General features: G+C 42.0%; 1 protein-coding gene across 11 annotated transcripts in view; it reads left to right on the top strand.

The window, feature by feature from the left end:
- The window catches only part of ERGIC2 (ERGIC and golgi 2), a 29,520-nt gene extending 8,640 nt beyond the window's left edge, over window positions 1–20,880 (top strand). For 6 of the 11 annotated variants that reach the window (XM_084811021.1, XM_084811023.1, XM_084811020.1 and 3 more), the window contains 13 exons: window positions 1,418–1,563; window positions 4,156–4,264; window positions 8,009–8,055; window positions 10,022–10,092; window positions 12,148–12,188; window positions 13,267–13,368; window positions 14,731–14,826; window positions 16,283–16,338; window positions 17,575–17,673; window positions 17,820–17,917; window positions 18,344–18,506; window positions 20,030–20,109; window positions 20,667–20,880. In XM_084811021.1, coding sequence (XP_084667147.1) covers window positions 1,458–1,563; window positions 4,156–4,264; window positions 8,009–8,055; window positions 10,022–10,092; window positions 12,148–12,188; window positions 13,267–13,368; window positions 14,731–14,826; window positions 16,283–16,338; window positions 17,575–17,673; window positions 17,820–17,917; window positions 18,344–18,506; window positions 20,030–20,109; window positions 20,667–20,732 — 1,134 coding nt within the window. In that variant the 5' untranslated portion in view covers window positions 1,418–1,457 and the 3' untranslated portion in view covers window positions 20,733–20,880. Of the gene's footprint in view, window positions 1–1,338; window positions 1,564–4,155; window positions 4,265–8,008; window positions 8,056–10,021; window positions 10,093–12,147; window positions 12,189–13,266; window positions 13,369–14,730; window positions 14,827–16,282; window positions 16,339–17,574; window positions 17,674–17,819; window positions 17,918–18,343; window positions 18,507–20,029; window positions 20,110–20,666 lie in introns of all 11 variants that reach the window. The other 5 variants (XM_084811028.1, XM_084811026.1, XM_084811025.1 and 2 more) reach the window with 1 other exon arrangement.
- The last annotated feature ends 1,494 nt before the right edge of the window (window positions 20,881–22,374 follow it).

Genomic DNA, 22,374 nt, shown 5'->3' with positions numbered 1-22,374 from the left:
ACTATTAAAATACATTACACAAAGTACAAAAAAGTATTTGCATAAAAACATATAGGCAGATAACACACACATGGACAATATATATGTAAAAATGATTTTTTAAACAATCAGCCAAAGACAGTCCAAGATGTAATTAAAACTCATTATATGCTGCCAAATACCTGGGAGAAGAGGGAAGTTTTACCTGGTGCTGAAAAGATGACAGTGTTGGCGCCCGGTGGGCCTTGTCAGGGAGATCATTCCATAATTGGGGGCCACCACCAAGAAGGCCCCCTTTCGGCTTAAAGTGTCCTCTCATGGCAGTTCTCAGTGGTTAATAAAACCACATAAGAAAATTATACAAAAGCAACAATAAAATATGAAAACAGCACACAGATCAATACATCCAGTATAACAATTTGCTAAAAGTAACAATGGTAAATAGAAGCATTAACATAGCAGCAGCAGATAACACCATTACATCCCCGGAAATCTCCCCAAAGCCAATTGGAATTAAAAGGTCTTTAGAATCTGCCTAAAGGCCAACAAGGAGCGGCCCAAACATTTTGCTGGGGAGGGTATTCCAGAGATGTGGGACCACCACAGAAAAGGCCCTGTCCCTGGTACTTATCAGCCTAACAGCTTTTGCTGATGGACCAGGGAGCAGGGCCTCCTCAGGCTGGTACATCTGAGTGCATATCTACTATCTTCTATGCATTTCCATAATTCCCTTTAGGGTATCAGGAATGTCTACCCTCTACAGTTGATCCCCACCTAAACCTTGACAGGGTTGTGCACCCTATTTCCTCTAGCTGTTTCTCCCCTGTAAATGCTCCACTCCCATATTAACATTCCTAGGCAATCGCAGTTTTAGAAGCCTTCTGCTTGCCTAATCATGTGGAGTCATGGTGTTGGTTGCAAGTAGTAAGGCAGTCACACTACTAGCTTGTTCAGCATCTCACTGGGGACAGAGTTGTGGGAACAGTTAAATAACAGCGCCTGTTTCAGTATCTTAAATTGTGTCTCATCCAGGATCATCCATCCAGATAACATGATGTCTTTTTGCTGGGCCAAAAATGTGTTATCTCCCTGGCCATGCCTATTGCTAAATATGCCATGGAGACACTCAAGTAAAATGGAGAAGGTTTTAAAAAGGTATGAGGTTGGCATATGGGCCCCAGACAGATTTAATCTTGATTTAATTTCACATTGCAAGTGTTGATAGTTACTTTAGCAGAACAAGGAAATAAGTTAATGCTGATATCCTGGGATAAGATGCATTTTTGGTTCAGTATCTTTATAGACAGAGAGTTTTTAAATCCAAAAGCGTTTTCTAATTATCCTATCGCTATGTTTCAGGTTTTGCATTGAGCATTCAGTTTTGGTGCTGAAAAGGGGCATTTGCCACTACATTTAGACAATACTCTCTTAAATACAGAGTGAATATATGAAGGAAGACGCTGAGGGATCTGCTGAAGATGAGGCGACTGAATCGGAAGAAGACCTTGAATTTAATGAAAGAGTTAGATGCCTTTCCCAAAGTTCCTGAAAGCTACATAGAGACCTCAGCAAGTGGAGGAACAGGTAAGCCTTGCTGGTGGAGTGAGCGTAAGAATTGCATTCTGTGAATGTTTGTCAGGAAAAAGATCTGGAGTGCTTTCAGGATTAAGTATCCTTGCATGGCACTTCTCAGTGGTCAGTAAAACCAAGTAAGAAGACCACACAAAAGCAATAATAAAATATGAAATCAACATGCATAGGATTGCCTTACTATGCTGTGCTGGCTGGGGAATGCTAGGAGTTGTAAGACTTATTTCTGTCTGAACGTGCACAGGATTGCATCTTAAGTCATGCTAGCAAAGAAAGAGAGAAAGCTAAATGCTACCCTTGTATGATCCCTGATCCTGCAGGGGTGACATTAGAATTGAGCAGTCATGATGGGGAGAGGAGGGGAGATGACTCATGCTCTAGGGGACTGTGCTGGATGATCGTGCTGGAAACCTGCTTGCTCCTTTCAGCAAACCAGCAAACAACAGGAAAGCTGCAGTCAGAGAACCAAAAGCAACCACCAGACTGGAAAATTTGTTTAACCAATACCTGCATAGTACCCCTATAATGTTTACCAAAGTGTGCATAGTAAAAGTTTTCATAACAAATATACAAAGCTTTTACAACCATAAGATCTTGTGAAAGATGTTATATTAACATTCACCAGAATACACAAAATGTACATATTAAAGATTGAAATCTTAGTGAGCTTTATGTTAAAAATACACAATAAAAACCGGCTCACAATGATTACACAATTTGTACGTAATTATGCACAGTTTGTGTATTTTGGTGTGTGTTAATATATTATCAAGATCTTATGGTTGTGAAAGTGTTGTATTTTTGTTATGAAGACTTTTATTGTGCACAGTTTCTGTAAACATTGTGTAATGTATGGGTACTACATTATTATTTGTTAAACAGTTTTTCCAGTCTGGTGGTTACTTTTGGTGCTCCTTTCAGCAACATAAAGCTGTGTATTCCAGTGTAATTATAATAAATGTCATTGTATTTATTACCTTGTTAATGTCACATTTCCTCCAAGGAACTAAGGATGATATGTACATACAAACATACATGCATACACCAAATTTTTCCTCACAACCCTGTGAGGTAGGTTAAGCTAAGAGGTAGTGACTGGCTCAGACTCACCCAGAAGCATCGTGGCTGAGCCCAAGTCTCCCTAATCCAACAGCCTGGAGAGTGTCCAGACTACAAACCATTAACCACTACTCCAGCCCATGTGATGTGGGTTTTCCATAAAGTTTTGTATTAGGCTAATTGAATTTTTTTAATTTACGTTGAAAAATGTGCTGATGCCCTAGAGTGATCTAAATTGTTATGTTTATTTTATTTGCATGTGGTAAACAAAGCCAAAAAAGTATCCCATGTTAACCTTTTGCTCCAATGCACCATAACTAATTAACCTGAAATATTGGGAAAAATTAAAGCTCACTTAATGGGATTTAAATGCTATATTATGTAGTATTTTCATTGAAATTCTTGCAAAAATTTAAAGACAATAGCATGTACTTCCCTTATATTATTTAAATTGAAGAGAAAAACCTAAAGGTACTGAAAACTGTTGATACACTAATACATTTTAGCAGCCAAAAGAACTGTGTATGATATGCTGACAACCAGTCATCTACAACTTTAAACTGCCAGGCTTGCCTGAAACTGTATTTGCAATTGGCATCTTCCCATTGCTACTAATGAACTCATGAAATTGAACATATTCCATGGAAAAATAAAGCACTGGAAAACATTTTCCATGGAAAATTGCCCCACATCACTGCACAGGCTTCCTCAACCTGGTGCCCTCCAGAAGTCATTCCTGACCACTGGCCATGCAGACTGGGGGTGATGGGAGTTGAAATCCCAACCATCTAGAGGGCCCCAACTTGGGAAAGGCTGCACTACACCACCTTGGCTATTCAGGAAAGATTCTGAAATGGTGGGGCTTTGCTGAGGGGTGGAGTAATCTTGCTTGAATTTCCAGTCTAGTCATGAAGCAGAGAAGAGAAACTGTCCAAACTGAAACACTTAGGGTGCAATCCTATGTGATCCGCCTTTGGTACTCATAAGCCTCCAAATTCAGAGGCTTACGAGTATCCAGTGCAGAGGGGGCGTCACCTCCACTGCACCCCCCACTCTGCATTTCAGCTAGATGGGCTTATTCGTCTGTCTAGCTGAGGCATCGCGGAAGCGGGCGGGGGGGGATGCTGCTGTGGCCCGAGGGTATGGCATAAGCTGGCCTCTCCAGTCCCCTCCCCACTCACAGGAACATCCCTTTTACCTCCTCTCCAAGATTGCTTTTGTAACTTCAGAGAGGCAGCCAGTACAGTTCTCTCCGTACCAGTTGTGAGGGGGAGGCAGGGTGGAGCTTGGATTCTTGGGACTGAGGTCAGAGAGCTGCCTCTGACCTAGGATCCAGGAATCCGAAATATCCTATGGCCTCCCAGGCTCTGTCTAGGGGCCATAGGATTTCTCCCTGCGTATGTGAATGTGTTAAGTGTACAATGTACGCCATATTATCTTTTTCCCGTGTGCATTTCAACTGATACTATTTTTGTACTAGCCTTTTAAATAGTATTTTTCTTGGTTTTTCTTTCTTGATTTTCACAGTTTCTCTCATAGCATTTACAACTATGGCTCTCTTAACCATAATGGAGTTTACGGTATATCGAGATACGTGGATGAAATATGAGTATGAAGTAGATAAGGATTTTACCAGGTAACTTTTTTCTCTCATAAACATGTGTTGATTTCTATGCTCCTTTTATTCTCTTTTGCATGTCTTGGCTGCCCTAAGGCAATAACCTTCCAATTTCTATATTAATCTGTGATGCCTTGGTAACAGCAACACTCAGGTGTTTAAGAAGCTGAAAAACAAATTATTACCTGTCTCCAGGGGCAAGAAGGAAAAGAAACATGCTTACTTCTGCTGTAGAAGGCAGCAGAAGATGGTAGAATCCAGACATATTTATTCAGTCCAAACTGTTAAAAGAGGGTGCCAGCATGACAGTTCTCCTAGGGCCAGTTCTGATGTTACCCTGGCGGTGTGGCAGCCATTTCTATGTGGCTAGATCCCATTCCTCTCCAGTAATGTCTGCAGGAAGTAATCATGTGGGTCAGGTGATTGACTTGTTTACTTCTGATGCTACTCATTACCCTTCCATCCTGGGCTAGTGATCATGTCAGTTGCCTGACCCATATGACTGCTGCTAGTATCTTTAGGAACCGATGTATGTTCCAGCCAATTTGGCCAATGTATACATCAGCCTTTAGTATATAACGGCCTGACTGCCATTGGACTCAGCACCTGAGATTTACAAGTTCCAGCAGTTGCATCTTTGTCATCTGATTTTGCTGCGAAGACCTGACAAGGCCCATCTCTTAATCATAGTTAAGGGGCTAGGGATGGGCTGTACAGGGTTGTGCAGTCCTTCCCTTCAAGTGTGAATTCTCCTTGCCCTTCCCACAGCCTTCAGTCATGGCTCAGGGGTACACTGTGGCCAACATTCACCAGCACTAATGCTAATTTGATTTCCAGGCCCGATTCACAGTGGAGATTTTGGCCTTTAAAGCCCTTCATGGCTTGGAGCCAGAGTACCTGAAGGATCGCCTATCTCCACGTACACATGTATGAACCTTCAGAGCGTCTTCTGAGGCCCTTCTCTGGCTGCATCCACTGGGTGACTGCTAAGGAAAGGGCCTTTTTCAGTGGTGGCACCCTGACATGAGGCTCACCTTGAAATTGACTAAAGACCTTCTTATTCTTCTAGGTGTTCTAATCTGTTATAAATCTGGGTTTGCTCTTGATTAAGATTTTTTTAACCTGTTTCAAGCTCTGCTTTCAGTTCCTAGCTAAGGCCGAACCTAATTTAGTGTTACCCATGGTTAATACTGGTCCCAAGGTATCCCTTAACCATGGTTTCACAGAGGCCCAAGGGAATTCATTTTGAAGGGGGCGGGAGCATGCAATCAATGTCTTGCTCCCATTCCCTTCAACATGGCTAGTGGGTGGTCTGCATTGCATCTCCCAAGTTGGGAGTTCATTATTATCTTTTGTATTCAGATCTGTGCACTTTTTTGCCACATGCTTTCCTGCTGTGCATTTACTTTGGGGAATCATAAACTTCTTGCCTCTCTATTGGAAGTTGATGTGAACTTTACACTTTGGAAAACAATAGTTATTATGTATCTTGGCTCCATGCTTTGTTGTTGTGGAGATAATTGGGTAATGTCTGCATCAATCTTAGAACGTTCAGGCAAATTTTGAGATGTGTTGCCATTTGGTAAGAAGTCCCTGGAGAAGACTAATCTTTCACACTTTCTTGTATTGCCTTATCAAGTAAATTTGATCATGAAGCTCTCCCCCACAAATTGCATGAGGATGTGTAAGTGTTCCTATTTACTGCCTTAACTCAGACTCTGCATACCTTTCACTATTCCTTCCAACATTTCATCAAGTACTGTGATAGGTCAGCAAGTTGATATGCTATGCTATGTTCACAAGGGGATTGCATAGTTTAGAAGTTATTTCCGTAGGGTGGGGTTCCCAACCCTTTTGAGTCAGTGGACATAACTGGAATTTTGGGAGAGTATTGTGGGCACTCACAAAATGGCTGTCATGGGGTGAGACTTGCTCATTCATAAAATGGCTGCCATGGTGGGCATGGCCAGTCACAAAACACCCATTTCCCAGAAGGCCAACTGGTGAGACTAAAAGAAAAAGAACTAAGTATAAGGCAGAGACAGGGTGTGAGCTCCAAACACAAAACCACCTTTTGAAGTAACATTAAAATGCTGCCGGAGGAGAGCAGTTTGCTTTGCAGCGTGGCCCCCTCCCAATTATTATAATTTTAATCTTAAGAACTAAAATTTAAGATTGGGAGGAGCAGGGAGCTTGGAGGGTGCCAAGAGAGGTATCTGTGGGCACATTGGTGCCCACGGCACAACGTCGGGGACTCCAGTTTTCTGACAGTAACTTGTGTGTTCGGTTCACACATACACACAGGACTGGATGAAAATGTATGTATGCAGAGACGTAGATCTTTCTTTAAACAGAAATGACAAACTTGGTTCCTTCTTTGTCTTCCTCTTGAGGGTGTGAATGCAAGCAAAGATGAGGCAAATGAAGCTGTTCATGTTCAGGTAGCCTAATTAAGGCTTTCTATAAGAAGCAGCTTCTCTTTCAAGCTTCAGTTTTGTAGTTTTAATTGGCCTCAAAGAAAACTGCTTGGCATTTGACTGTGCTTAGTATCGAAATAAGCTGTTTAGAGATGGTTTGTTTATACATGGCCAAGCAAGCCATTATTGGACTTGGGGTCCAAAGCCAGCCGTTTAACTGGATGGTTTGGGGGGATCTGTGAAGGAGAATCAGGCAAGTAGTGCTTGTGCCAATATGAGCTCTTCACTGTACCTCTAGGGCAACAGCCACATCTGGGATAGCTCAGACATAACACTTGCAATCCTCCAAACAATGATTAAGAAAAGCTGGACATCCATCGTTCAAGCTGCTTCGGGAACAATCCTATGCCTTTTTCTGTCTAAACATGCATAGGATTGCGCCGTTAGGTTGCTGCAGTTACATACCTTTTTAGAAACATTCCTAACATATTGTGCAACTAGATTCCTCTTTGGAAAATGAAGGAGGCTTCAAGGGGGTAAAGAGGATCCTTGGAAACCCCCAGTATGACATAGTGTGGGCAGTGTCTCTCTGAATCTGCCTTTAGTCTTTCTGGCTTTACTGTCTTAAATTTTAGCACATGCCTCATAGAATCATAGAATAGTAGGGTTGGAAGGGGCCTACAAGGCCATCGAGTCCAACCCCCTGCTCAATGCAGGAATCCAAGTCAGAGCATCCCTCACAAAATGGCTGTCCAGCCTCGTCTTGAATGCCTCCAGTGTGGGAGAGCCCACCACCTCACTAGGTCGTTGGTTCCATTGTCGTATTGCTCTAACAGTCAGGAAGTTTCTCCTGATGTTAAGCCGGAATCTGGCGTCCTGTAACTTGAGTCCATGATTCCATGTCTTGCACTCTGGGATGATCGAGAAGAGATGCTGGCCTTCCTGTCTGTGACAACTTTTCAAGGACTTGAAGAGTGCTATCATATCTCCCCTCAGTCTTCTCAAGGCTAAACATGCCCAGTTCTTTCAGTCTCTCTTCATAGGGCTTTGTTTCCAGTCCCCTGATCATCTTTGTTGCCTTCCTCTGAACCCTCTCCAGTTTGTCTGCATCCTTCTTAAAATGTGGTGCCCAGAACTGGACACAGTACTCCCGATGAGGCCTAACCAGTGCTGAGTAGAGGGGAACTAGTACTTCCTGGGATTTGGAAGCCTCTCTTAGTACCTGTTATGCACTTGTTCAAATGTATATCAACTATATTGTCATATGACACGAGTTATTGTACGTTGTATGAACTATAGCATGACAGTTGTGAAATTGACTTGTTCTATGTTTTCCTTTTTCTAGTAAATTAAGAATCAATATAGACATTACTGTTGCAATGAAGTGCCAATGTAAGTATCCTGATGCAATGTGGTTCCTTTTTTATTATTTAAAGTGTTTTTATCCCACTCCTCAGCCAAAATGTCTCCCGGCTCAGCTTACGTAAGATTCAAACAGGACTGTCCCTGCCCCGCAGGCTTACTATCTAAAAAGACATGGCACAAAAGGAATTGGGAAGGAAAAGGGGGGAAAGTAAGGCTTTCAGCAGGGCTGGTGGAATGGCCCTGCTTTCCCCTTTCATCTCCCTCAGCACAGTCTGCTGTTCAATTCGGGATTACTGTTCTGACATTTTCATCATTTAATGTGGAACTGCCCATTACCAGTGAAAACAAGATTCGTGCCAAAAAAAGACGTCCCTGTGTTGAGCTCTCCCCTGGGGCTATGCAGGAACACTTACCTCATGTTGTGGCATAATCACATTGGAAGTTTTCCTGTCAGCAGCAGCCAGTGATGTTGAACGAGGGCATGAGAACACCCAGCACAATGGCATCGTGAGGTGGTGCACGCGAAGGGGAGAACTTGGCACAGGGATGCCATTTTTAATCAGCCGTATAATGTTGTAGTTCCATCAGCCATCGTAGGAGGCACGGTGTACGGTCCTCCATACTGCTGAACTACCCCACAGTATAGGTAATGATTGCATGTTTGAAAGTGCTCCCTCATCAGAATGTCCCTCCACCTGGAAGGCTGGCTCAGCCTTCTATGGTAGTTATAATAAGATTTATTTCCGCGCGTGTAGACTGCCTTTCAAGGTTTAGCCTCCCAAGGCAGCTCACAAGGTATTAAAAACATAAAAATTAAAGACTCTTAAAACCACAATCTGTGAAACACCATAACATCTCAAAATCTTAGCAGCAATTGAATAGTCTGATACACTGGATTTCCAGATGCAGGGAGATTTCCAGATTCAGAGTACTTTTAAAAAAAAGGTCTCTCAGATTCATTGTGTGGTTGTCATAAGACTGTACTACGTGTTCTTCCTGTGTGCTTGGATGGGCTCTTATTCAAACACTGTCTCACTGCTGATTTTGCTTGCTTGCCTTAAAAAATGGATGGTTCACTTATATACATTTGGTAATTAGAATCACTACCTGGTTTATTGGCAATGTTAAATACTACTTGAGAGATTGAATAACACTGTCTTTGTATTGGTATCTAGGAGGACATTTTTATTCTATGTTGAGTACATTATGACATTGGTGCTTTCCAAATTTCTAAGTGTAGACCTATTGCTTTATTCACAAATTATTGTTAAACGTAATTTTTCTGCTTTTTCTCTAGTGCAAATTCTTATTTACTAGTGCTCTGTACTAAATTCACTTTGGCTGGAAAAACACAAGCTTCACACACAACTTTTTAGACAACAAGATATTCAATTTGGCAAGTTCTTTTTGTATTGCCTGTGACTATTAAGGGTTTTACCTGGAAATATCTATGAAGATAAAAAAGGGAAGTCTGTGAAAGCCAAATAATCAACCCATTTTTCTTTAAAAACAAACAACATACTATAAGAAAAGGAAAAATAGGATGCAAGACGTAAATTGGAGAAAAAAATTAAGCAAAATGCTCTGAAACAATGGCACTGATTGGTCACTGGTAGCCTTCTTGTGAACTAATCCATCTTAAAATGTGCTGTCCTTATTTGCTAATCACAAGTGCTGACAATAGCCTGTAATAACAAGAAATGAAATATGTTGCTAACTTGGAAGGAGCGGTGACATTTCCCAAGTGCTCATTAGCAAGAAATGTGTTTGTATGCCCTCTGTTTTGACATGCTGCAGTTGGTTGGTTTGAAAAGTACATGTTTCGCAATCGTTTTCGTGTGTGAGGTGGCGTAGGTTCCTGTGACAAATTGAGAGCCTATTACAAGAAATAGCAACAAGAAATCTGTCTTTTTGTGGTTAGGCTCAAAAAGAGCAGTAGATAACAGTTTGGAAGGCCTGTCATCTCATCTGTCCCGTTCAACTTTTGAAACAGATATTGGCGCTGATGTGCTGGATTTGGCAGAAACAATGGTTGCCTCTGCAGATGGATTAATTTATGAACCAGTAAGTTTACTCCACTTCATTCATAACAGATGCACTTATCCACTGGCTTGCTATATGCTTGTATTGATGGGGACATAAAACTCTCTGCTCCAAAGTGTTCTCAATTTATTGAGCCTGGCTGAAAATCCACAGTAACAGACAGTGTGACAGATGTCCAGAGTGCAAAGCAATATTGATAGGCATCAGCGTACATGACACCTAACTGAATAACATAAGCAGAAGATGGGTCCCTACCCCAAATATCTTACAGTCCAGATTTAGATGGGAATGGCAGAGAAGAGGGAAAGGGAATGTTAACAAGGAATTAATGCAGGCACATTTACTTGGGCTTAGCCAGCCATTGATATGGGGCAGCAAAAATCCTGTATTTACCTATGGAGGCAGTGGGAAACTTTCCTTCCATGAACTTCCTTATGTTAACTTAGGATCTTAGGATCCAAGCCAATATCTAGCCGTGACAGCTTTTGCTGACAGACTTCACATGCTTTTCACAACACGGTGATGATGTTCTTCTGAAAGGACCAAGGTTCTCAGCCAAAGTGGGTGATGATGCAGTGATGGTTAGCTTGGGCTATAAACAAAGTATAGTCTCTGAAGACAAGGGCACTGTGATTGTGGGCCTGCAGACGGGTGGTGCACAAATAAATAATAACAAGCCAGAAAATGCAAAAACAACTTCCCTTTTCTTGATATACATCTGCAAGATTTATCAATAGATCAGAATTTTAGTTCTGAGATGCTAAATTAATTAATCAGTTATATAGAGTAACGTTGTTACTCTTCTGTTGCATTCTTTGTGTCCAATAGAATCATAGACTAGTAGGGTTGGAAGGGGCCTACAAGGCCAGTGAGTCCAACCCCCTGCTCAATGCAGGAATCCAAGTCAGAGCATCCCTGACAGATGGTTGTCCAGCCTCGTCTTGAATGCCTCCAGTGTGGGAGAGCCCACCACCTCCCTAGGTCATTGGTTTCATTGTTGTATTGCTCTAACAGTCAGGAAGTTTTTCCTGATGTTCAGCCGGAATCTGGCTTCCTGTCACTTGAGCCCATGATTCCGTGTCCTGCACTCCGGGATGATCAAGAAGAGATCCTGGCCTTCCTCCCTGTGACAACCTTTCAAGTACTTGAAGAGCGCTCTCATATCTCCCCTCAGTCTTCTCTTCTCAAGGCTAAACATGCCCAGTTCTTTCAGTCTCTCTTCATAGGGCTTTGTTTCCAGTCCCCTGATCATCTTTGTTGCCTTCCTCTGAATCCTCTTCAGTTTGTCTGCATCCTTCTTAAAATGTGGTGCCCAGAACTGGACACAGTACTCCAGATGAGGCCTAACCAGTGCTGAGTAGAGGGGAACTAGGACTTCCCAGGATTTGGAAACTATGCTTCTATGAATGCAGCCCAAAAGAGCATTTGCCTTTTTTGCAGCCACATCACATTGTTGGCTCATATTCAGCTTGTGATCGACAACAACTCCAAGATCCTTCTCGCTTGTAGTGTTGTTGAGCCACGTATCCCCAGTCTTGTAACTGTGCCTTTGGTTTCTTTTTCCTAGGTGCAGAACTTGGCATTTATCCCTATTAAATGTCATTCTGTTGTTTTCTGCCCAGCGCTTCAGTCTATCAAGATCACTTTGAACTTTGTTTCTGTCTTCCACAGTATGAGCTATCCCGCCCAGTTTTGTGTCATCTGCAAATTTGATCAGCATTCCCTGCACCTCCTCCTCCAAGTCATTAATAAAAATAACCAGCAGCCTTAACAACAGCAAGCAGCTGGGATACGTGAGATATTGAATTACTTTTCATCGCAGCTTCCTTTGGGAGAACATTTCAGTATAAAGAATGTTCACCTTAATTAGCAGAAGCCTGCTATCTCGGGAACTTCTATATCCCAAAGTAGTGAAAAATGCTTTATACCTTCAGAGGGTTTATTTTTCAATTTCGAAGTGATATATATCTGATTATCCAGTTTGTGCATTATGCCATCTGTGTGAGCATGTGCAGAAGAAAATGCATTTGAGTGTTTATCTTGGGCTTAATGATTTATCTTCCTCCTTTGTTGCAGGTAGTATTTGAACTCAGTCCCTTGCAGAGAGAATGGCAAAGGTAATAACCCAAGAGCAATACAGTGTGTACAAATGGGAAGAATTGTGTGTGTCCCCACACGTTTAAATTTGGTTGCTCCCAACTCTCCAGTTAAAACTAAGAAATTAAAATAAATAACTCATAGCTCATAATGCACATAGGTGCTATTATTGCATTGTGACTTCTGCATTTTGGGCGATCTTGAATCGTTGCTGAGTGCTGAAGATGTAGACTGTGCATGTTGGCTTTTTAATTCTTTGAGCTAGTTTTATATTCAGGAAAGGAATATTATGTTTATCTTCTTATATTTAAATGGGTGCCACATCCTTGAAGCTGGCTCATAACCATGTATTGTGATTTTCTTTAGTCTAATGCATGGGTAGGCAGCTTGTGGCCCTCCAAATGTTGTTGGACTACATCTCCCATCAGCCCTAGCCAGCATAGCTGATGGTGAGCAACTGTAAGAGTTGCAGTCCAACCACATCTGGGGGGCCACACGTTCCCCATCCTTACCCTCATGTGTTCTTTTCCTATCAGTGTCTCCTCACTGCCTTTCTCGAATTTTGTGCCCCTTCCTGTATCTTCCCCAAGACCCTCGCCCTTAGGTTCCCTCCTCCTATTAGTTTTCACCGAGGTAGTCTGGCCATGGTTCTCCATGCTCTGGGTGCTGTCAAGTTGGACTACTGCAATGTGTTGTACATAGGGCTTCCTTTGGAAGCTATATGGCAGCTTCAGTTGGTCCAGAATACAGCTGCTATGCTGTTGACTGGGGCCTGTCGATGGAATTCATCTCAGCAGCCCTTAACCAGCTTTGCTGGCTTCCAGCCCATTTCTGATAGCAATTCAAACTGCTCATCTTGAAGTCCCATACTACTTGGGTATCTAAAGGACCGCCTTGCTCCCACAAAGATTTGTGTAGTTCTTGTCTTGCACTCAGCAGCTCTGCTGTGTTGAGTGTGTGTGTGTGTGTGTGTGTGAGAGAGAGAGAGAGAAAGAGAGAGAGAGCGCGCACGCTAACTATTACACAACTTTATTGTGTATGTATTGCATGGTTGTAGGAGACACTGAGCTGTTTATTCTTTATCCATCCAACTTATAGGATGCTACAGATCATTCAGAACAGACTGCAGGAAGAACACTCTCTTCAAGACATAATATTCAAAAGTGCTTTTAAAAGTGCTTCAACAGCACTGCCACCAAGGTGAGAAGGCACTTTATATGTGTAATAGATGACCATTATCCTTTGCTGCAAGCATTTGACCATCTAAGGAAAAAAGCTTGTTTTTAAGAGCAATGCCATTGTCATCAAAGTGTTTGCAGTCCCAAGCCCCTCGCTTCTCAGGCTTGAAAATTATCCACTCGCCTGGTCACCTGAGACAGCAGGAATTGCCTGCAAGTGGTCAGGAAGAAGGGGAACTTTATGAGGGAATCTTTTTTTTCTTTTTGTGTCACCAGTGACTGAGTCTGTAGGCAGGTCACTTTTATAGTCTTTTCCACACCCCAAGGCTGAACGTGCTTGCAAACAAGATCCATTTAAACCATTGGGACTTAAATATGTTGTAGAGCTGGGATGTTTGCCTTTCATTTGTTCTGTGTTTCAAAGCTGTGCCTGTTGCCCAGCTGCTCCTTGGTAGAAGGCCTGTAATTTTGTCATCTGGGATTTTATTTTAAGCTTGGTAGTTATTTTTCGGGAAAATGTCCCAATTTTACATTTTTATGTGCTTGTTAATGGTGCAAAGAACTGCTGTAGTCCTCTGTTAGGACCTTTGAAAAATAAGCTAACTTCCCCCTTTCTCTGATTCTGAAGACTAAGGGAGAGGTAAAGGCATAGCAGTGCTTAAGGGATGTGTGATACTTTCAAGCACCGCCTCCCCAAGCCACCACAGAATTGCTGCTGAATTTTGGCAGTGGCAAAAAAGCCACGTTTCATTTTAAAACAAGTTGTGCAGGGAGTACGCACCTTGTTTTAATGCAAATCCGCACTTCCCTTGGGCTTCCAGGAGCACGCTTTTGCATTAAAATAAGGCAAGTGCTTTTTAGCCACAACCAAATTGCCACCGAGCTGTGACCGTGGGGTTTGTGGTCTCTGTTGGGTTCTGGAGTCAAAAATTGTCCCTGGACCTTCTAAAGTTGCTCACCTCTACCTTACAGACTGCCAAATGTATTATAGGCCTGAAGTGTCATAGGCTAGAGCCCACAATTGACAGACTTGCAACTGATGAGATTTTTATACCTGTGTAGGGAGACTTGTGGTAACCCCACATGCATTCTGAGGTGGTTTGAACCTGTAAGGATGTTCTTCCAAAATGTTGCACTTGGTGGCGTAATATTTATCTTTGCTCCTGAGATTAAACATGCAGTTTGTTTTATTCCTCTCTTCAGCAGCTGTAGGTTGAAATAGATGATGGTGATGATAACATTCATCTTAGCTGCCAAGAAACTAAATATTTGCCCTCTGCTGCTGTTTGCATAGCACTGCAAACAGCCGACTGGATGACCCGGTATGTCAGCGATGTGTGAAGTGCTGTTTTCAATGCCTGCATCTTTTTTCTTCTTTAATTAGGGAGGACAACTCATTGCAACCTCCAGATGCTTGCAGAATTCATGGTCATCTGTATGTTAATAAAGTTGCAGGGAACTTTCACATAACCGTGGGCAAGTATGTTCATTTCATTTACTGAAAACACTATAAACAACCAACTAACCATCCCTCCCTCCCTCCCTCCTGCATCAAAGGTTTGGGGGTACCTTTCTTGATGATCAGACCAACAGTGGAATCTTATATCTGTTTACTTGGAAGTCAGTCCCACTATGTTCGATGGAGCTTACCCCCTAGTAAGTGTGTTTAGGACTGCAGCCCAAATTGATCTTCCTTTTATAGATTCTAGTTCAGGTGGTCAGATAAGTTTGAGCTTTTTGCTTAAGTAGTTTCTTGGAGAGAAACTGAGGAACCTTAACTGGGCCAGCATCTGTGTGCATGTGTTTGAATTTAATTGCACGTGTATTCGTTTTTCTGGCATTGTTACAATTCTATATTTCCTACCTGATTCTGTTGTCGATGCCCAGAGATCAGTTCTGTCCCATCAGTGTGGCATGGAGTTGAATGGTCTTGGATCATGGTGACACTTTTCTGCCTTGGTGAAGAGGCGAGAGGAGCATCATTCATTCTTTATTTCCCCTGTTCTTTTTCTTTTAATCTTCTGTTCACTCTTCACGCTACCTATTTTTAGATAACGTAGAACCCTGCCCGCTATTTCACTGATCTCCTCAAAACTGAGTTCCTTATTTCTCCTCACCTGTTTCCCTTGCTGTCTCTACATCAACCCATTCTTTTTTTCTTCCCTTTCATAAACATGCCTGTTGATTGTTAAGTCCTTTAAGATTTCCCCTTCCTCCCCCCACCCGCTGAGAATACAAATGTTTCTCAATTCTGCTTCCCTTGGTGAATTCATGCATCTTTTGACAGTTCCCCCGCCAGCATCCTAACTTTCTGTTAACCTGCCACCAAGCGAGATGAAGTTAATTACAAGCTTGTTTTTCATGCTGATGAAGTTTATGTGCTAGACATCTTCCCTCTGCTGCTGCCTTCTCAGTCTTATGCCCTCAAGTTTTTTCTGTCTTTGTTGTTGTTGCTGTCAAATAAGAGTATCCAAAACTATGCAGCAGGCTTCCTCAACCTGGGGACCTCCAGATGTGTCGGACTGCAACTCCTATAAGTCCCAGCCAGCAGGGCCAACGGCCATGTAATAAGCCAAGGCCAGCAGGAGCCTCATTGACCAATTACCAGTAGAGCGTCGTCAAATGCTTTCGCTGAAATGTGATAATGAATAAAGTCACACAGCAGCTTTGCCCTGCCGTCTGAATGCGAGACAGAGCCTTCTGCACAGAACCTTATTTTATGGAATGTACCGAGAGATGTCATGAGTTTAATTGTATGCCCCTCTGAATTCACGGAGGCATGGGGGGGATGGCTGTGTGCTTGTGTAAGGAGGTGTATCTCTTGAAACTCGGGATGCACTCTGAAAAGTTCATAAACTGCATATTTATGTTTTGTCTCACCCTTTGATTTTGAAACGTTGTTTCTTCTCTTCTCCCCTCACCCCATTTCTCTTTAGGGCAATTCCTCACCCGAGAGGCCACGCGCATCTGGCTGCCCTTGTGAGCCATGAATGTAAGCCATCTCTGTTACCTTGCATGAAAGCACTGTTAGCTGCAAGACGCTTCGGCAAATATGTGTAGAAATCAACTTCTCCCATGCTTGCAATACTCTGACTGGGATGTGGCATGTTAAAAGAGCATCGCGTGCCTCTCTTAATGTGCTGACCTGCGGTTCAGGCCTACAGGTGAAACCAGGTTTTGTGGAGTAGGTGAGGTGTTTCCCCCTCTCCCTCTCCCTCCCATCTCACCTGCATACATTTCCTACCTGGTCCCTCTATCCAGTTTTTGTCTTGTGTGTTCCTGTTGCCAACTGGGTTAAAATGAAGCCAGGAGTGGAGAACCTGTGGCTCTCCAGATCCCATCAGCCCTAGCCAGCAAAGCGCATGATGAGGTATGATGGGAGTTGTAGACCAGAACATCCAGAGGGCCACACATGTTGCCCACCCCTGACTGAAACTGTTTAACCTGTTTTGACAGTGGTCATCCCCAACATAGAAATTGGGTAGAGGGAACACAAATAAGTGTCCAAGACAGAAGGCAGGTGCATACAATCATGTTGCCTGATCCTGGTTTCAGCTGCAGGTTTGAACTGCACCATGAAATATTCTGTAATGGTGCAGTGTTACTCAGTGTTTCTATTTATTATGGAATGTGTACCCTGCCCTTCAAGAAGGCTTTTCCCAGAATGTCTAGTAACTGCAGTTTTATCAGAGGAATAACTGGTTTCAGCACCAGTGAGCCTGTTCACAATTTTTATAAGCAATGTTTTCTGTGATCCTGTATGAAGATAAATAGTTTGTATCTTTTTCATTCTTGGGAGATGGCACATGCTTGAGCTACATTCAGCCCTGCAATGGAACTTTCCCATCCTCTCCTTCCCCCTACAGCCCCCTCAGATATGCTCTGGAGGGTCCTCAACCCTGCAGTCAGATTTGAGGCAGGGTACAGAGGACAGGTGTAATCCGCTCCGCTGGCAGATGCCATTTCATCAGCAGACAGATGGAATTGGATTTGACCCGTCATTTTGATTCTGTGTCATCATGTCCTTTTAAAAAAATGAATATTTTAAATGATGCTCATGCTAATAACAGACGACTTGCTTGCTTGAAATGAACTATTAAAACTTGATTGGTTTAAAGTAAAGTTCTTGAAGGTTGTGTCAGTGGATATTCTATGGATATGCTCGTAAAGTGAAACAATAAATTTAAAAATGTTAATTTTGTGGCTCTTACTACATTGTATCTTTCAGCATACAACTTCTCCCACAGGATAGATCACTTGTCTTTTGGAGAGCTCATCCCGGGGATTATTAATCCTTTAGATGGTACTGAAAAGATTGCATCAGATCGTAAGTGTTTCACACCCAACAGAATAGTGCCTAGTGTCAATGTTTTATTCAGTTGGTTGTTGGTGGTGGTGTTGATTACAGTTTCCATTACCACAGACAAGTTTTGTTTTCATTGGTATCTTTTTTTTTTTTTGCTTTTCCTTCAGACAACCAGATGTTCCAGTACTTTATCACAGTTGTACCAACAAAACTTCATACACATAAAATTTCAGCAGAAACTCATCAGTTTTCAGTGACAGAAAGGGTAAGGCCATGTTAAAATACTGTTGGCTAATTCGGAAAACACATTTTGGAATGGTAGACATTGTTACCTCTTATCGTTTTATTTTCTTTGTATCCCTAATAAAAAAACCTTATTTTTTCTTAGGAATTATTGTGATTTCTCTTCCTATCTATCTAATTACGTTTAGGCTAAATTTTCTTTTTCCAAAATAAATGCCAGATCTCCCTTAATAGATCTCATGTTTTTTTCCTTCACATCATAGTTTTACCATTTGTCAGTAGATAATATTTCAGTTTTCATTTTGAAACCATCTCAAGTATTGCTAACAAGATAGTTACAGGTTCTCTATTTTCCTGTCTTGCATATGCAAAGCCCAGTCTTTGCTTATGTTTGACCTAATGTTACAAACTTGCATCTGACTCATTTTTCCTTGGTGCTGCTCTCCAGGAAAGAGTGATCAACCATGCAGCCGGGAGTCATGGGGTGTCTGGGATTTTCATGAAATATGACATCAGTTCCCTTATGGTGACGGTGACAGAAGAACATATGCCCTTTTGGCAGTTTTTAGTGAGACTCTGCGGTATCATTGGAGGAATCTTTTCTACTACAGGTAATAGATTATGTTGCAAAAACCAAACACAGGAATATACAAGTAAAACAAGTTATATACATATTAAGCAGAGATGGAGGCTTTAATTGTGTCTATTTGCACAATGGTACTACAGGTGAAAATATCTAAAACATGCGAATATTTTTATATGGTACCCTGGATTTCTTACATTCATCAACAGTCAAATTAGATCCTCCTTTTTTTAAAGTCAATCTAAGGACGGTGTCATTCCGCAAACTCAATTAGTGCTAAATTGCACTCCACCAAATCATTCCATTGTGCAAACGTAACTTTAGGTAGGTTTTCCTCTTGCATATAGTTTGGGACCTAGTTTCCACTAGCACAACATCATTTGCGCTAGCAGAATGACACAGTTGGATACTGCCCCTAAGGCAGGTAACAATAGCAAGACCAGCCTTGCCCAACTTGGTGCGCTCTAGATGTTTTGGACTAAATGCCCATCATCCCTGACCTTTGGCTCTGCTGGCTGAGGCTGATGGGAGTTGGAGTCCAGACCATCTGGGGAAGGCTAAAGAGGACGATCAAACCCCACTTTGTATGCCTTTGTAAGCATGTCCATGGCATCTCTGCTTTGGAGGTGACAAAGCGTAACTAAGTGTTCATATTCATCCCTTGCCACATGTGCCTCTCTTTTTCCTCCTTCCCTTTCCCTCTCTGTCTGCCCTTTTGTTAGACTGTAAGATCATTGGAACAGGTTCTGTCATGTCATGCCACTCTGTAAAGCAGTATGTAGAACTGATGGAAAGATAGATAGGAATGTCATTTATACTTGAGAGGCTTGGATGCCAAGCTTCTGTTGTAGTGGGTTAGTTCATTTGCCTAGTAACTGGAGTGTCATGGGCTCTAATTGATGCTTCTAGGTATGTTCACTTCCACTTCGCAACTGTGTAGTGAGATGCGCTGTAACTGTGTTTACTAGCACGCAGAAATTGAACTCCCTTTACCATGCTCAGTGTATATCAAAGACACACCTTGTTTTGCTGCCTGAGCTGCCTCCCTCCCTCTCTCTCGTTTATGGCTTAAACAAGAGTGACTTCTGCCAAGCAAGTCTTTTCCCCCTTTTTGGCCCTTGCACTGCTGTTATGATTTAGCTATTAGTTCCTTTCCCCAGGCTGATAACTGGTTTTTTTCCAGTGCTTGAAATGAGTGGTATTGTTACATTGGAGGCATGGGAAGAGACCTTTAGAGGTTTCTAAGGGCCATATTTTTTAGATGTACACTCAAGAAGTTTGGAGTGTATCCTTAAAACTGAAGCACGCAGTTGTGCTGCATGTGTTTTCAATTAGGTGCATCATACAGGGCATACTTGTTAGGGGATGGAATTGGCTTCCCTTCCTTGTTGAGTATGTACTTGGAAAACTCAGGTTTGACTCTGTTTAATGTATGAAATCACTTTCACCTCATCGTTACAAAGTTCAGCTAATGAATGCATAATCACAGTCCAGTATTAGAGCAGAGTGTTAACAATATTCCTAAACATCCAAGCTGTTCTCTTGTTGCAGGCATTTTACATGGCATTGGAAGATTCATAGTGGAAATTATCTGCTGCCGTTTCAGACTGGGATCTCATAAATCTACATCTGTGAGTGTATTCTGAGTAATATCTGTTAATGTTTAAAGACACACAGTGTGTGTGGTTTGCATGCCATGGAATAAACGTTTCTAGAAATGGTTCTTCAGACTGAAAATAATAGAACTTGGCCCTCATACCACTAGCACTCTAGCGGAATCCCATTTCAATGGGGACACAAGTCCAGAGCTGTAGAAACTACTCTGAACTCAGACAGGCTACAAATTGCACCAAGAAAGCCAGATTATGCCATTACTTTATTTAATTTAAAATAAATTAGTGATTTGTATGGTGTAGTCTGCATCCCACTGAAGCCAAGGGGCAAATGTCTTCTGGAGTCTGAATTGAACCTTAAAGTCAGCATAGACATTGCACAGGCAGTCTGGGTTGTGAAGAAGACAGTGACTTAACTTTTTAAGAGTGTCCCTCAGCCTGCACACGCAAATAAAGCATTATTGGAATTATCTGTAGAAAAGTATTAAGTGGACAGCTAGAAGCGAGTAACAATAAACTAAAAATGGATGAAATCAAAACAGTAACCTTTTCTGCTTAATTTTTTTCTTTGATAGGTCACACTTCAAGATGGCCACCTGAACAACCATGTACCTCTTACGGCAGACGATGCTATGCATTAGCACCTTCTTCAGAAACTGTTTTCCTTTCTTTGTGCCCAATGCAGAAGACATTTTTATAACAAAACATTGTGCAATATGTTAAGACAGTGCTGATGGGCAGCAAAAAAAAGCAAGTCTTTAAAAAAAAAAAAACCCTATCTGTGTGACTTGTCTATCCTTTTTAAGAATTCAGAAAGAGGCCAAGAAATCCCTTGAGATCATTCTCTCTTCTTGAATGAGCGGGACTGTTGTTTGGATGTGACTGTAGTTCACAGTTGAACTAAACTGTTCCACAGAAACTGCCGTTGACCACTGAAATATCAACAGGTAGCATTCCAAGTGTTACAGACTCCCACAGAAGCGAACGTGCAAAGGAGTGAAGTTGAAGGGATATGAGCATTCAGCATGCAGTGTAGCAGGAAAATTTGCAGGACCAGCTTAGGACCAGAAGTTTCCTTATTATATTTTCAAAAACGGGACATAAGATGTATTTATTTCTTTTCCTTTCGCATCTATGAGCTTGTAAGTTCCGTAACAAGAATATGGAAATCCAAGGAATGGAAAATGATGCACAAAAAAAGGAAGCAAGCTAAAAAAAAGTTACTGGGAACACAGTGTGGATGCAAATTTGTGCATTGCGTGCTTGTTGTTTTTAAACAAATGTGGAAAAAACAGTTCTAGCATATAGGTTTTATTTTTAAACAGATCCCACCTCTTCTAGAAAGAGAATGGATCAGACGGGAAATCATGTTGTGTGCTGGTAATTTCATAAATTGTCTAGGAGACTTCCCTGGGGCTCTTGAGGACAGACTGCACAAGCAGCTGTTGGTGGTGGTTCAACCCTAGGGAATACAGCCAACGGAACAGAGTTAAATTCCTGGAGGTTGAACGTGCCCATCCTCCTTTGTGTAAAACCATCTCACTGGGCTACTGCACTGATACCCGTGTGGAAGTGCAGACACAGGCGCGCGCACACACCGAATTTGCGTGTTTTGTAAGCCTTCACAAGCCATAATGACAAATAGTCAGAAAAGAGACTGCTCAGAAAAAAACAGGTGCATTTAGGCATTCTTAAATGAATGGGCTTAATAGTGTAATCCTATGCATGTCAACTCACACATGTCCCATTGAATTCAGTGGCGCTTACTCCCAGGAGAGGGTATAGGATTGCAGCCTAAGTGTGCCTATCTCTGAAATGGATTGTGGCCATATATCCTGTCACCTGTACATCTCGCTGAAATTAGATGCATATCACAAAGCTCATCCGATTCATGTTGAGTGTCTTCATTCAGGGTCCTTGGTCATATATAACTAACTAAAGCTGGCTAATGTCTATTTTTCAATTACTTACTTGAAGTCACAACAAACAGAAAGGAAGAACAGAACAGGCAATGGGTTCTGCCATACTCTGAAAGTGGCCTGCATTGCAGAAATGAAGTTACCATTATACTATTTAATACCAGCATGGTGTTTTATGAACAGCAAAAGGGAGATGGTCCTTGCCCAAAGGGCTTATAATCTATGGTAGATGGCTAGGCCACAGCTTGATGTCCAAGGGTAGGATAGAGGAGAATCATATGACAAGGGATAGGGTAAATGCTGGTGAGAGGGTGGATCCAGATTTAGGCATGTACAACTGGGCTGGCAGAAACTGACTCCCCAC

This window comes from Heloderma suspectum, chromosome 7 (genome assembly GCF_057233095.1).
Source record: "Heloderma suspectum isolate Gila_16-S chromosome 7, 16-S_ref, whole genome shotgun sequence".
In the NCBI taxonomy this organism is placed as follows: Eukaryota; Metazoa; Chordata; class Lepidosauria; order Squamata; family Helodermatidae; genus Heloderma; species Heloderma suspectum.
Note: the sequence above shows the minus strand (reverse complement) of the source record. Positions and strands in the feature narration are given on the sequence as shown.